At 42.6% G+C, this 14,809-nt stretch overlaps 1 protein-coding gene and 1 pseudogene across 3 annotated transcripts; one reads left to right on the top strand and one right to left on the bottom strand.

Annotated features, from left to right (window-relative positions):
* Positions 1–1,656: 1,656 nt before the first annotated feature.
* LOC116056849 lies at positions 1,657–7,617 on the bottom strand (annotated as a pseudogene).
* A 2,241-nt stretch (positions 7,618–9,858) lies between these two features.
* LOC116056653 (neurofilament medium polypeptide) lies at positions 9,859–14,598 on the top strand. Of its 3 annotated transcripts, none has more exons than XM_035993720.1 (5): positions 9,859–10,659; positions 12,111–12,310; positions 12,420–12,544; positions 12,651–13,644; positions 13,705–14,598. In XM_035993720.1, exons 1-5 carry the CDS (start codon positions 9,909–9,911, stop codon positions 13,942–13,944), a joined length of 2,310 nt encoding a protein of 769 aa, XP_035849613.1. In that variant the 5' UTR covers positions 9,859–9,908; the 3' UTR covers positions 13,945–14,598. The 3 variants fall into 3 exon arrangements, with proteins under 3 accessions (XP_035849613.1, XP_035849618.1, XP_031164746.2); XM_035993725.1 differs by having other exon boundaries at positions 12,651–13,682; positions 13,768–14,598; XM_031308886.2 differs by having other exon boundaries at positions 9,860–10,659; positions 13,690–14,598.
* The last annotated feature ends 211 nt before the right edge of the window (positions 14,599–14,809 follow it).

Here is a 14,809-nt window from a genome sequence, read left to right as displayed (position 1 = left end):
GCTGCTGTTGAAATTACATTCACATTTTGTATTTTATATTTATTTTTCTTGTCATGTATTGTGCATGCTACCTTATATTTACCAGTTATTTTACCTTAAGAAAATTGAGATATGTCATGCATGGGATTGGTACCATAGGGTTTAACCAAAATTTAAATGTAGCTATCAGCAACACTGGTTTGCATTAAGCTAGCCGTAAACCCCACTTTAGCTGCTAGTGTTAGCAAACACTAGTTAGTCTGAAAACAGTCTGTTAACATGAATATTTGCAAGCCTCCAAGTTTGGCAAATCTATGCATGATTCAATGATAAACCAGAGTTAAAGCATTAGTTATGTTTTCCAGATTCTTGTCATTTATTAAGATTAGTGTATATGTAATTCCCATCTAAGCTCCGCCCACCTTCAGCCTGAGCAGAGTTTAATTAGCCAGAAGAAGTGAAATCCCCTGTGTGCTGTTGACTGCTCTCAGTGCTGGAGTGTAACTAAGTACATTTACTCCAGTACTGTCCTTAAGTCCAAATGTTGAGGTACTTGTACTTTATAACTTTATATTTGAGAAATATTGTACCTTTTACTCCACTACATCAATCTGACAGTTTGTTACTTTACACATTAAGATTTCTGCACACTAAACACATGTAGTTTATAAAATCTGATGTTTTATTCTAAATGAATATAACGGCCTACAAGTCCATCTGAAATGATTAGAGCGTTAAACACACAACAGTTTGGATCCTTTACACTTTCTAAAATGTTTTAATACTTTAACTACATTTCCCTGAAGTACTTACACATTTTTACTTTCAATCCAGGACTTAAACTGTAAAACAGTATTTTTACCGTGTGGTATTAATACTTTTACTGCAGTAATCTGAATACTTCTTCCAGCGCTGACTGCGCTTCATGGTTTCAAAGGCCAAAAAGCAGCTGAATCTGTTTTTTGTTTTGTTTTATTATTTCAGGACAATGCACATTTGATGAACATATACAGAAGTACACGTAAAAAGTGCCAGATTATAGCCCAAAGGCTAATTTCCATATGTAGTCCATTACAATAAAAAGAACAATAAATACACAGCAGCAACATTTGCTATATCAAACTAGGTAAAGCAGGACAAAAGAGAAGAAAAACAGGATAACACATTAATAGATGTTTAAACAGAAAGAAAACTAAACAATTCATTAGTAAGTGTTAAAACGGAGACACGATTCACCAATACGCTTTACTGGGCTGATACGGTACAGCATGCAGTCAGAGGTGGATGCACAATTGGTTAGCTCTGAGCCACACCTTTACCTGGCTCTTAAAGGTGGCCAGAGTGGGTCATTCCCTTATAGTTCGGGGTAGTGTGTTCCATCTGATTGGTCGAGGGTCACAAAGGAACATCCTGATATTGACTGAGCATTATGGATGTTTTTTTTCTCCTTTATTGAAAGAGCATTCAGCGACAGGCAGAGCAACAATCAGAACACAAAGAACAGAAACCCAGAAGTACAGGAAATAAATCACTTCATCAACATACATAGGTTGATGCTTTTAATAGCTTTCTTATTTTTAGATTATTGAATTGATGAAATGTTTGAGTTCATTTTCAAAGAGTACAAAGGATGGTTTGTGGTTAGCAACGTTAGACTTATAAATATGAAAGTTATATAGTAACAGGATCAGATTAATGGTGGAAGCATTGGACAAACAGAAAGCTTTGGTATGACGAGGAAAATTCAGATTCAGATTCTCTATCTTGACCAAACAGCTAGAGAAAACGATAGCAGTCCTTACTTGATGCATCACCTCCGGTGCAAGCCTACAGTTGAAATCACTAAAGTGTTCTTATTTAACATATATTGTAGGTATTTTATCAATCTGTACAGTGGAATATTGTGAACCACTTAAAACAATGCATTTATCATGGTTGGTGTGATTTTTAAGTTGTTTAACTTTATTTCTTAAGTAAATTATATATTTGAGTTCATTACCTGGTGATGACATTTTCCCAGCATACCAACAACAATGAAGGGAAACGATATTATGCAATACTAAATGCTTCATCGTTTTGCTGTAAAATTGTCGACAACATCCTGTCTGAGATCTTTTGAAAGAGGCAAATCAACAGTTTTTGTGAGATTTGTATTGCTTTATGCACTTACAAGTTAAGCAACCACGTCTGAGTGTGACTACAATCAAATCCCATGACCCCACAGTGGGTTTGGGCACATTCACACATGTATTAAGAGCTGTACATGTGTAACCAGGTCATCCGAGATGCATTTTGAGTGAACAGGGGTAAAATGTGCAGATACTGTATGGCATACTGCACACTATAAACCACAAACTTAGCATTGCAGTGCAATTAAGAATGACAGTGTCTTACTCCACTGAGAATTGCGGGGTGAAGCTCCAGGTCTTTTCCCAACAAGCTGCTGCCTCCCATCTCCTGCCAAGCCTCCACAGCACCTCACCACACCACAGCCCTGCACTCACGCACTCTGAGACAGCACATACAGCGTGATTAAATGTTCTAACAAAGGACAAACCAAGTACAGATTCACCACAGTCCTACGGTACATTCATGTCAAAATGATACAGTTCATGGCTCATACATGTGCAGGACTGTAGGTGTTGTGTGTAAAAAAAAATAAGATGTTAAGATCATAGTTTAAGTTCACATTTATATAAACCCAATCAGACCCTTTTGCTGTACTGTCATTACCAACACATGTACAGACATTGTACAGACGAACACTGTTCAAATCATACTTCATAATGCTAAGTATAGGCCTAAAGACCATTTGACTGACCAAAATCAAAAATAGCTTCAAGCTCTGCTCTATATATCATTAAGTTACAGCTGTAATGTGTGTATACCTGGGAATGCCTGCATGCTGAGCTGTAGGTCTCTCAGTGCCTCTCTCAGTTGATCAGTCTGGGTGAAGCTGATGCCCCTGGAGGATACACAGATCTGTTCCCTGCTTGCCAACTATATCTGCACTGGGAATCTGTGGTTGGAAACCTGTAATTAAACAATAAACAGAATAAAATGTAACAGTAGCTGAAGGGTATGTAAAAAGTGTGATTTCTCTCTGAAAGTATCAAGAAAAAAGAAAAGTACTTACTTCCCTTTTTAAAGCGCGCCTTTACCAGCAGGTTGAAACACCTGTAATGCAGGGTGTAATCGTGTGCGTTTGTTTATAATCCCCAACACTGATGACAGAAATAAAGCCAATTTCATCTTACAGACCTTGTGTAGTGAGTCACTGCTTGTTTCCAGTCCTTCAGCTGAGTGTGGCAGTGACCCTGGAGGAGGTAGGCAGCCCCCGCCCAGAGCAGCATCGCCACCCTATCATCACCCTCTGCACACAGAGCCCTGGTCTCAGCCTCACACTTCTCCTCTGGCTCTGCCAACACCACCTTCTCTGGCAGCAGCTCCAGTGTCGTAGTGATGACTTCATCGCACAGCGCCATGCAGTCAGCGGGCCATCGGGCCATGAGCAGGGCAGCGCCAGCCTGCAGGTAAAGCTCGGGCAAGCTAGGGAGGGGAGGGCCCTCAGCATGCACCTGAGACAGAGACATACAGCAAACAGATGTCAATTAACGTGTTAAAGTATTCTTCCCTAGGGGAAATACATCATGGCTTCTCACAAATTAGCTTATACCATGCATACGCTTCGCGTCAGGGTCCTGCATCCCCCTGTCGGAGTTCTAATTCGCTATTGCTATACAAAGCTCACTGTTAAATTATCATGTGTTTCTGTCAGTGTTTTCAGTCTTACTCCATGTTGATCTTCTGAGTGAAGAACAAATAAATTCCACACCATCTGACACCCATTCAAAAACTACAATGTGCACTATGTGGCATGTTTTCTTGTTTTTGTGATGTTATCTGTCCCTGTCTGTACTTGTTTATGAAACTTTTTGTTTTGCTATCCATCTTGACCAGGACTCCATGGCATAAAGGATATTGTATCTCAATGGGACCTTTCTGGGGGTTAAATAACATAAATAAACATACATAAATAACATAAATACATAAACATAAATAAAAAATAAATGTGTAGTCTACTCTCAACTCCGTCTACATTTTCTGGTTTTAAGCAGTGGTCAGGTACCAGAAAAAGACAATGCTGGCCTTCTCACCTCCCATGGTGCACACACTTCAGGGCCAGATTGTGAAGAACAGAGAGGGCAGAGGGAACTGAGAGCAGGCTGCTCAGTGATTGGCTGCGCAGCAGTAAGGACGGGGAGAGGAGGCTCTGTGGAAAAGGGCAACATCAAAGTCTGTGGGAAAGTCTGCAGACCAGACAGCGCTTCTGAACTCCGGCCCTCACTCAAACTTTCTGCACCTTAATGAAACATGCAGGGGACAGCCAATTAAATTACTCAATATTACAAACACAAGGAGTCAGATAATAGTTTTCCTTGTACTGCTACTAAGTTTGTCTGCCTCCTGTTTTAGTTCATACCAAGGTGACTTGTGTATTTAGAAATTGAAAGAATGTTGCTGACCTTGGGCAATAATAGTGCAGATCTGCAATAATTCAATAAGCCTTCTTGGGTCCATCACCAGTAGTGGAATGTCAGAGGACTTTTCCCTTAGCTCGCTCCTCCCTTCATCCCAAACTCCAGTAGAGAGTGTCTCAAACACAGAGAACAGCTCATCCTGCATCACCGGAAACAAATACAGTGTAGCTTTACAGTATCCCACACAGTTGGGGACTTAGCATGCCAGCATATATACATTTTACTGGCTGAGACAGGAAAAGAGATGTTGGGGGAAAATGCACTTGAATTGTTCTGAGGAAAGTTTGCATTCCTTCATGTTTTTCTTCAAACAAACATAAACACCACAAATTAAATGTATCAGTGTTATTGGAGTATAATTCCAACAGATAACGAAAGGCCATGAGATCAAAGAGGAAGGAGACAGCATGGCCTCTACACCAACGATGATAAAGCTGGGCGCTATGGAGAAAAGCAAATATCACGATACTTTTGACCAAATACATCGATGTCGATATTGTAGGGTGGTATTTCACAAAATAGTTACACAATGAGATTTGTGATAAATAATCAACAGTAATGTGGATATAATAACTAAATGGATAAAGGCAAAACATAGAACAGCTAGAACAGTCTGTAAGTTAAAAAAATGACATCACTTTACTGTAATGCAGCCTTTAAAACCAGGAAAAGACAACACTTGTGTTATATTAGGATATTACAATATCCTAAATTTAATACGATATCTAGTCTCATATATCAATATAATATCCATATATTGCCCAGCCCTACATGATGAGTAGACTAGTTATATATATATATATATATATATATATATATATATATATATAGCACATATCCATATCACATAGCCTTCTCCCTGGTTACGTCACAAATAAACCATTGTGGAGTTTACTTCGGAGGCTAACTGACTCAGTACAGCGGTTTGGTCCTCACCAGAGGCTAAATGACAGCCACATCTTTAGCCTAAACAAACTGGACTGAACAGGTAGATGCAACAGAGTTCTCTTAAAACACACCAAACAAGTGAGGAGTGAACACAGCCAGAAACAGGATCTTACCTGACATTCCTGTATAATTTTCAGCTGGCAGGTGGACAGCCATATTGCCCACTGCAGACAGAGAAGGTACAATACACAGGGATTCAAAGCTGTGTCTCCCACTGAGTTGATAACTGTTCTCCAAAACACAGGAGGGTCTGAAGCAACAGGGGCATCTCCTGTCATCTGTAGAACTGTAGGGGAACAGGAGCAGGCTGTTAAAGTCAGAGCTGAGCAATCATTTTGAACTAATATAAAACTGAATGTATGCTATAAGTTCCTGTGTCATTTACTGTGCATCTAAGGTTTTGTCATTTATCATTTCACAGCGTAGGTCTACCTCTCTCTGTGGCTTGTGTGAGGAGCAGCTCAGCTTCTGAAAATTGAGACTGAGCAGTGGAGCACAAACACACATTGTACACCACTGTCAGCTCCAACTGTAAATAATCTGCAAGAGGAGGGATACCTGCAGGAGAGGGACATGGGAAAATTAAAGGAGGGAGATAGAAGAAGCATAAGGTAACAGCTGAGCTCTCCAACACAACAAATTAGGCATTTGTACGATGAAGGATATGGAGCACCTTGGATTTTCTTTAAAAGTTTGTGAAACTCAGAGGAACACCATCTCAGATGGGGCTTGTTCTGGTCTGGGCTCAAAGCATCTCCTCCTCCTCGCTGCTGAAAGAATGAAGTGAAAGCAAACTGGAAAGTAACCAAGTACATGTATTTAAGTACTATACTTTAGTATAATTTAGAGGGACTCATACTTTACTTGAGTATTTTTACGTTATGCTACTTTACATTGCTACCTCTAAAAAACATTTTCTATAGAAAACATATGATCAGTTTTCTAATGATAGTGTAATTCTAATGAAGATTACACTATCCAATTGTATAAAATGTGCTCAAACCAGCTCCACCTCAACATTAAAATGCTGCTTACACGTTAAAACATACGTTATAACAATTATAATGAAATGTAATATATTTATGAAGAGGAGCAATATTCTGCATAATGGATCATTTTACTTAGATTTTTCTGTCAATACTCCTGCATTTAAGTAAAACTTTGAATGCAGGACTTTGTTATACTGTGGTATATTTACTATACATTAAAAGATATGGAGGCTTCTTCCACCTCTGGTTGTTTTTTGTTCAGCAAAAAAATCTAAATAAACACAACAGTGGAAGTGTTAATGGAAATTTCACAAAAGGATAGTATTCGCCAGTATTAGTGGATACCAGAAGTATACATTGAACGTTAGAAAAGATTACACACTAATCTATTGCTCTCTTCATCTATTTTCAAGCACAAACAGATTTATATAACGCCAAATTAACGTTAACGTTGCAGTATTTAGCTAATGATTGTAGAGGCTAACGTTAACCGCTGAAAAGACGAGACACTTAACAGCTACCTTCTTACCTTGCATTTGTTTACCAGCTCGTTGTTTCCCTCGTTTGTCAAAGAGGGGAGCTAACACAGGAAGTAAACATCAGTGTGAGTTTAGTGCAGTGGGGCTGTGCTGCCCCCTGTGGACAAATCAGGAAATGACACCAGCAGTCTGCTTACTCTCCAGCAGGTGGAGCTGTGACAGAGCCAAACCACAGACTGCATAAAAAGAGCCAACCTCGCTTGTGTTCTGGAAACTTCAACTTAAGGATTTTATTTTTACAGCCACAAAACTGTGAAGGGCTTCTGCTGTTTGTGTTTGGTCATTAGCGTTATAACCCTCCAAATAGACATACAGACACTCTCATCGTTGTACATTTATGTATTCAGTTTGACTCTGCGTCCACTCCTTACAAAAATTAGCATTGGCCACAGTGATATGCTCCCATAATCACACACACGCTTACACACACACACACACACACACACACACACACACACACACACACACACACACACACACACACACACACACGGCCAAGGCCGTAATTGTATTGCAGCTGAGTCATCCTTGAGACTACCAGGACAGCCATTTTTCTATTTGTCCCATCAAGGTGACTCCCTCTTTTCTCACCCAGTTCCTCTCTTCTCATACCTCTGTCATCCCTCCATCAGTGCATCACCTTGTTCCCTGTTGCCTGCAACCTCCATTGTCTTTCTTTATCACAACTCCTCCTTTCTTTCTTTGTCTCAAATCACAGAAAGCTCTAAATATACCACCGTAGAAAATCAAGTGAAACTTCTGACATCCACTGCTGCACAATATACTCACACACTCGTAGCTGCATAGGCATGCACACACAAACATACACAAAAGATGTATTTCATTCCAGTTCCCCAAGTGTTTTTCCCCTCATAGGATGGGTTTCAGTTTTTTGTGACATTTTCCTCTGCATCGATCCTGCTATTTTCCATCTCTCTCTGTCTCCCCTCTCTCCATCCATCCCTTCAAGGACAAGGTCATAACATGGCAAGAGCCGCCCACCTTCTTTTGTGCTGTCCCTCTGCCAATGTCATTCACATGGCAAGACTTCAAACTTTCATTAAAAAAGGTTTATAAAAAAGAAAATTGTTAGTGTGACAAATTCACCCATGGCAGCGTTCAAGTGCAGATTTAGTTCCATTTGATAAAAACCAACAACAGCCGAAATCTGCCTGTTTTGTTGGATTTAACAGCTCCTCAGTGCATGGCTTAACACTGTTCTGATTACGAATATAGTCACCAACCATCACTGGTGATAAAACCTGAAACGTGTCCATGTTTGTAATATTTCTCCAACAGATATATTCTATACAGAATGAGAAATGATGAGTCTTTTTTTTCTTGTAGACTTCAGCTGCTTACAGTTGGTTCAAATAACAAGGTATTGAGGAACATGAGCTATACTGAGATCCTCTTAACGTCACAACTGAATTCTGCCTACTCTGCTCCATTATCCTCATTTATAAAATATGAAGCTAGTGGAGGGAGGGGATGTGATGCATGTTATTTCTGTCCTGCATGGCCCTCAGCTCCCTGAACATGTGAGATGTGGTGCAAAACACATCTCACTGTGTTTCCCAAATAGCAAACCAACACGTTCCAACATGGATTTCAACACATTTGAGAAAAAGTATGATAAACTGTAAAGGGTTTCACCTTTAAAAATAAGATTTAAGGACCTTAAGCAGACATGGTTGCTGGAGGACATCACACAGTCCTGGGTGTCATTGGGCTGACAACACACATGTTCACAGGGACGAAGAATGGCTGATACAGAGAAATGAATGTGTGCTGAACCATCTATTCTTCAAGATTAATCTCAAGGGAAAGGCATATACACGGTTGTCCCTGCTCCTTTAAGGCATGCAGTGTAAACTCACTCACCCTGAGTTTGAGTAATCAATACATGCTCCTCAGAACCGGTCCTCTTCTCAGAGCAGACATCTCTTTAGATCAGCAGAGGAAGCTCAGATTGGTTTTGTGTGAGTGCGGTATCATCTTAGCTCAGTGCACATCCTGATGTGCATGCACTATAATGTTTCTGTTTTTGGTTTTTATGTCAGTGCTGTCACATGTCATGTTTGGCCTGCAACCACATGCGTACATGTGGAGATTATTTTTTTATTTTCTCTTCAGCAACAAAAAAGAAGAAATTAAGAGATGCAAAGTAATGTTTGAAATATAAGGGGACAAACAAACCTCTGTGTGTGTGTATGTGTGAGTGAGTGAGTGAGTGAGTGAGTGAGTGAGTGAGTGTGTGTGTGTGTGTGTGTGTGTGTGTGTGTGTGTGTGTGTGTGTGTGTGTGTGTGTGTGTGTGTGTGTGCAGCACTTGAGTTGAGTCCCAGGGGATTGTCGTGGATCTGCAAACTCACACTGCAGCAGTACAGCTACAGAGCATCAGCAGAACACACTGCACATTCACACAATCAGTGCATACAGACTTTAGCCACAGCATACCCAAAATATGAATATATCTTCCAAAGTGTAAAACCTTGCAAAAGTAGTAATGTATCAGGGCTTCTTACAAAGAGCCAATGGCAGTTGCAATTAGGCCTAAAATGAATCATGTTCTAATTATTTAACATAATGCATACACTGCCAAGTTTTTTTTATGCACAAAATGCCTTAAGATAGAAAGTGATGCTTGACAATTTACATTCTATAAAACCAATATTTAGGTGTGTTGCTTTGATAAAATACACCTCATTAACACCTTGAGTAAAATACAACTCATCCACAAGGTGCTACACTGATTAGGGTGAATATATTTCTGCGCAAGCAGTACTTCTCTGAAGAACAGATATCTCTTTAAACGTGTGTCCTGGTGCTGACGAGTGAGTTTTCCCTCCCTCCTATATAAGCCCAGCGCTCCCGCTCCTGCTGCAGTCAGTTCTCATCCGGCCCAGCCAACATGAGTTACACGGTAGAGCACCATCTCTTCGGCCCGACCTCGTACCGCAAGGCTCGGCCTGCCTCCGTGTCCTCCAGCGGCTTTCACTCCCAGCGCCGCCGCCTCACCTACAGCCAGCCATCCTCCGTGGACAGCTTGGAGACCTTCAACGGCGACATGACACGGAGGAACGAGAAGGAGATTCTGCAGACCCTGAACGACCGGTTCGCCGGCTATATCGACAAGGTGCGCAACCTTGAGATGCACAACCGCAACTTGGAGGCGGAAGCGGCAGCTCTGCGGCAGAGCCAGGCCGGGCGCGCATCGGTTGGGGAGCACTACGAACGAGAGCTGGGCGACCTGAAGGGTCTCCTGCAGCAGCTGACCGGGGAGAAGGCCCGCGCAGCTCTGGAGCACGATCACCTGGAGGAGGACATCCAGCACCTGCGGGTCAGACTGGAGGATGAGGCGCGAAACCGGGATGAGTTGGAGGCTGCCGCGCGCGCCATGAAAAAGTATGCTGAGGAGTGCCGGCTGGCGCGTATGGAGCTGGACAAGAAGCTCCGTTCCCTGGAGGAGGAGGCCGTTTTCCTGAAGAAGAACCACGAGGAAGAAGTGGCTGAACTCCTCGATCAGATTCATGGCGCGCAGGTAAGCTTCGACATGCGAGACACGCTCAAGGCGGACGTCACCGGCGCCCTGCGAGAGATCCGCGCGCAGCTGGACGGCCACGCATCCAAGAGCTCAACGCACGCGGAGGAATGGTTCAAAGGTGAGTTGGGTCAGAAGGGGAACGTTGAGTTTTGAAATCACATAGAAACTTCCGCGTGCGCTTTTCAGTGTGCAGCATAGTGTTTGTTCTCTGTCCGTGGTGCTGAAGTCTAAATATCGTTTGAATTAGCCTGTAGCCTAATTGCAGCACTAGGAATGGATGAATGAATCATTTTATTATTGGGTCATGCATAAAAAATATGCCCAGCCCAAACATGCTGATAAGACACCATTATTTGCAGCAAGGGACCAGAAATGACATATTTGAAACAAATAATATTGTGATGCATTAACTGGATTAAGGTGAATGAGTGTGCAGTATCGTGCTCATATCAGGGTTGTAAAGATCACTTACTTTTTGTTATCAGACCATCAACACTGAAACTATTAGGCAAAGCATGCTGACTTCTAAAACCTTGCAGATTCTGCCTCGATCCCCTAACTTTAACTAAAGAGAGGAGGTTTAATAACCGATTGCAGGCAAATTAGGTAGGCTACGTCAAGGCAGATATCACGAACAAATGCACAAAGATCAATATTTAAATAATGTGACCTCTAGTTTGTAAATGGTGCGTTTTTGTGGGTGCATCGCTGCCGCAGACGAATCATTCCTTATTTACCTGCAGGAGTGAGATGGCACACAGAGAGACTATGACTCATTTGCACTCTCACTGTGGGTAACAGTGGGTGTGTTTTTGCTTTCACCCCATGTGCGCTGTGTGTCTGTCTCTTGCCCTGAACCAATAGAATAGTTGTTTTAAGGTTGCTGTTTGTGGAAGGCAGACAAGACAGATAATGCTTCATCACTCTAACAGTCATCCTTTCTGATGTCGTGATTGGAGTTTACCAAGGACATGGAAGTAAGCTTTACATGTAGATATGATGGATAGACATGGATGAAACCCTGTGACAATCCTCTTCACAATCATACTGCAAGTAGAGGCAACACCCATATGCACACAGGCTTCTCACATTTCATGGTACTGTACAAGTACACACTTGACAACTTTAAAGGCCAAGAAGGGTTTTATCTGAACTGCACGTCACAGAACGACTTATAGACTGACCCTTGCTGCACAATTACATGCTGACTTTATATAACCAGTGAAAGGTGCACACAGAATGGCCTTCCCGTGGTGGTTTCCAGCTGACTGCAGCACTGTGGCTCATTCATGCTTGGAGGAGGGAGGGAGCTGAGTCAGACTACTGACTGACAGATGGACACTGCCAAGGTTACTCAGGCCCCCAGTAGAGACTCTCAGGACAGGTCAAATGTCTCAGTACCAAGATAGATACAAAGCAATGCATGCTTATGGACTGAAGAAGAACGCAGAACTTCTCTGTACTTTAGCAGGTCACTCAAACTGTTTTTGGACATGAGCCAGTCAATGGTGTGACACAGCAAATGTGATTCCTAAATCATATACATTCTTTTGTATGCTATTTCTGCAGTGCGTATGGATCGTCTGTCTGAAGCTGCTAGGTCCAACCAGGATGCAATTCGTGGAAGCCAGGACGAGATCGCAGACTACCGCCGTCAGCTCCAGAGCCGCACCATCGAGCTGGAGACTCTTCGGGGAACCAAGGACTCACTTGAGAGGCAGCGTATGGAGAGTGAAGACAGACACCACGATGAACTCAACTCACTACAGGCAGGAAATCAACACAAGAATTGCACTCATCCCACAGGGAAACTCACATTATGTTAAATATCTGTTCCATACCATAATATTTGTCATGCTGCACGTTTTATATTTGCAGGAGGCCATCAATCAGCTGGACAATGAGCTGAAATCCACCAAATGGGAGATGGCCAGCCAGCTGAAAGAATATCAGGAGCTGCTGAATGTGAAGATGGCTTTAGATATTGAGATTGCTGCTTATAGGTTGGTCAGGGTTTAAAAGCACACATCATTAAATTGATTATTTGGCTTCTTAATGGCCAAGGTTATTGATATTTTCACTGACAGTGTGTCTTTGTCTTTAAAACAGGAAGTTACTGGAGGGAGAGGAGAATCGCTTTGTGTCAGGAGGAGGTCCGTACTCTTACCTGGAGAGCAGAATCTCTTCCCACTTGAAAGTGAAAGGAGAGGAGATCTCAGATACCGTCATCGTGGAGGAACAGACCGATGAGACCCAGGTGACTGAGGTGACAGAGGAGGCAGATGAGGAGGAAGAGGAGGGAGAGAAAGAAGACGATGAGGAAACCAAAGAAGAGGAGGAAGAAGGTGAGGAAGGAGAAGATAAGGAGGAGGAAGGAGAGGGAGAAGAAGAAAAGAAGGAAGCAGAGGGAGAGGAGGAAAAGGATGAGGAGGAGAAGGATGAGGAGAAGGGAGAGGAAGAGGAGGCAGGTGAGGAAGAAGAGAAGTCCAAATCTCCAGAAAAGGCTGCATCCCCTCAGCCTAAATCTCCTGCTGTCAAATCACCAGAATCTAAATCCCCACAAAAATCCCCAGAATCGAAATCCCCACCAGCCAAATCCCCGATGCCCAAATCACCCGCTAAGTCGCCTGCAGTCAAATCGCCTGCAGGAGATGATTCAAAGTCACTTGTTTTACAATCCCCACCCAAATCTCCTGAATCTAAATCTCCTCGTCCCAAGACCCCTGAACCACAGTCTCCAGAAAAAGAGATGGCCAAGCCTGCCACCGCCAAAGACACCCCAAAAGAGGAGAAAAAAGAGGAGAAGCCTGTCAAGGAGGAAAAGAAGGAGAAAGAACAACCCGTAAAGGAAGAGAAGAAGCAAGAGCCCAAGGAGACAGAGCCAGAGAAGGCAGACAAACCTGATTCGAAGAAAGAGAGCAAGGCAGATGAAGCTACAAAGACGGATGGCGCTTCGAAACCCACAGAGGATAAACCTGCCCCCAAGTCTGAGCCTAAGGAGAGCGCTCCCCCCGCCAAGGAGGAGAAACCCTCGGCTCCTAAGTCAGAGAAGGCCGAGCCCGAGGCTAAGCCTGCCCCTAAAGCACAGCCTGAGAAAACAGAGGGCAAGAAGCCAGAGGAGAAGAAGCCAGAGGAGAAGAAGCCAGAGGAGAAGAAGCCAGAGGAGAAGAAGACAGAGGAGAAGAAGCCAGAGGAGAAGAAGCCAGAGGAGAAGAAGCCAGAGGAGAAGTCCGCACCTAAAGCCGAACCCCAGAAAACAGACAGCAAGAAAGACGAGAAGAAGCCAGAGGCGACAAAGGAGACTAGTAAAGAAGAGAGTAAGGAGGTGAAGGATGGAGGGAAGGCGGAGAAATCTTCTGGCACCGAGTCAAAGGAGAGCAAGGAGGAGAAGGCCAAGAAGTAAGACGGATAAGCTGTGATTCAAGGCACGACAAGAGGAGGTGGAGATGCCAAAGAACTATGAAGGAAGGCAGGGTAAAGAGCAGGAGAAAGGGGCTGGATGCACCCAGCTGTTCAGATGGGCGCTTTAATGTCCAAAGCAAAGCAGGTGATGGTATGTAAGCAATAGTGATTTCTGTAGCAAATAACCCCCTGCTCCCCAAGTATGGCCATTACATACCCCTGATGCTTCTGATGTATGACTGTAGTGAATGCAGAATGCTCTAAACTCTTTATCTGAATGTGATAACTGCCCTTAATAAATAACAAGTGCATTTAAACTGAATCCCGCTGACGGGGACCGCAGGGGCCTGCTGTACCTACACAAGCCTTCAAGGGTAGATATTTCGAAACAATCTCAAGCTAAAGGTTGTGACAGATATTGAATATAAAAACATATATTTAAGGAGATACAAATGTCTATATTATATTTACAGATACATCAGTAAGAAAGACTTGAATTTTGCTTGTTTAATGCAGCTTCTCCTGATGGTGAACTGCACTGTCTCACTCTTTTGATCTGCAATGCTAGGACAATGATGACTATGTGTTATGTATAAACTGCTGAGAATATGCAATATAAAACAGATAAATAAAGAATGAAAAATCAAACACAAAATGCTTTTGGGAGATTTCTTAATTTGCAAAAATAAAATGAATAGCCATTGACCTCAAGTGAGGATTTATGAAGGAGAAGTGTCAAGCGTTATCATGCAAGATGTGAGGCCTGAAAGGTAAATGCTGCAAGTAAATGCACTGCATTGCGGATGAGGAGGGGGGGGAGCTGTACCCACCCACAGCAGTAACTGCACCCTTACCCGAGTCCCAGA

This window comes from Sander lucioperca, chromosome 2 (assembly GCF_008315115.2).
Source record: "Sander lucioperca isolate FBNREF2018 chromosome 2, SLUC_FBN_1.2, whole genome shotgun sequence".
NCBI lineage: Eukaryota > Metazoa > Chordata > Actinopteri > Perciformes > Percidae > Sander > Sander lucioperca.
The sequence above is the reverse complement of the archived record's forward strand: the minus strand, read 5'-3'. Positions and strand labels throughout refer to the sequence as shown.

Excerpts from the sequence above, each read along its gene's own strand:
- LOC116056653 (XM_031308886.2), top strand. The coding sequence starts at position 9,909 with ATGAGTTACACGGTAGAGCACCATCTCTTCGGCCCGACCTCGTACCGC. Across the intron at positions 12,311-12,419 it reads ATGAACTCAACTCACTACAG|GAGGCCATCAATCAGCTGGA; the intron begins GCAGGAAATCAA and ends TTATATTTGCAG. Across the intron at positions 12,545-12,650 it reads ATTGAGATTGCTGCTTATAG|GAAGTTACTGGAGGGAGAGG; the intron begins GTTGGTCAGGGT and ends TCTTTAAAACAG.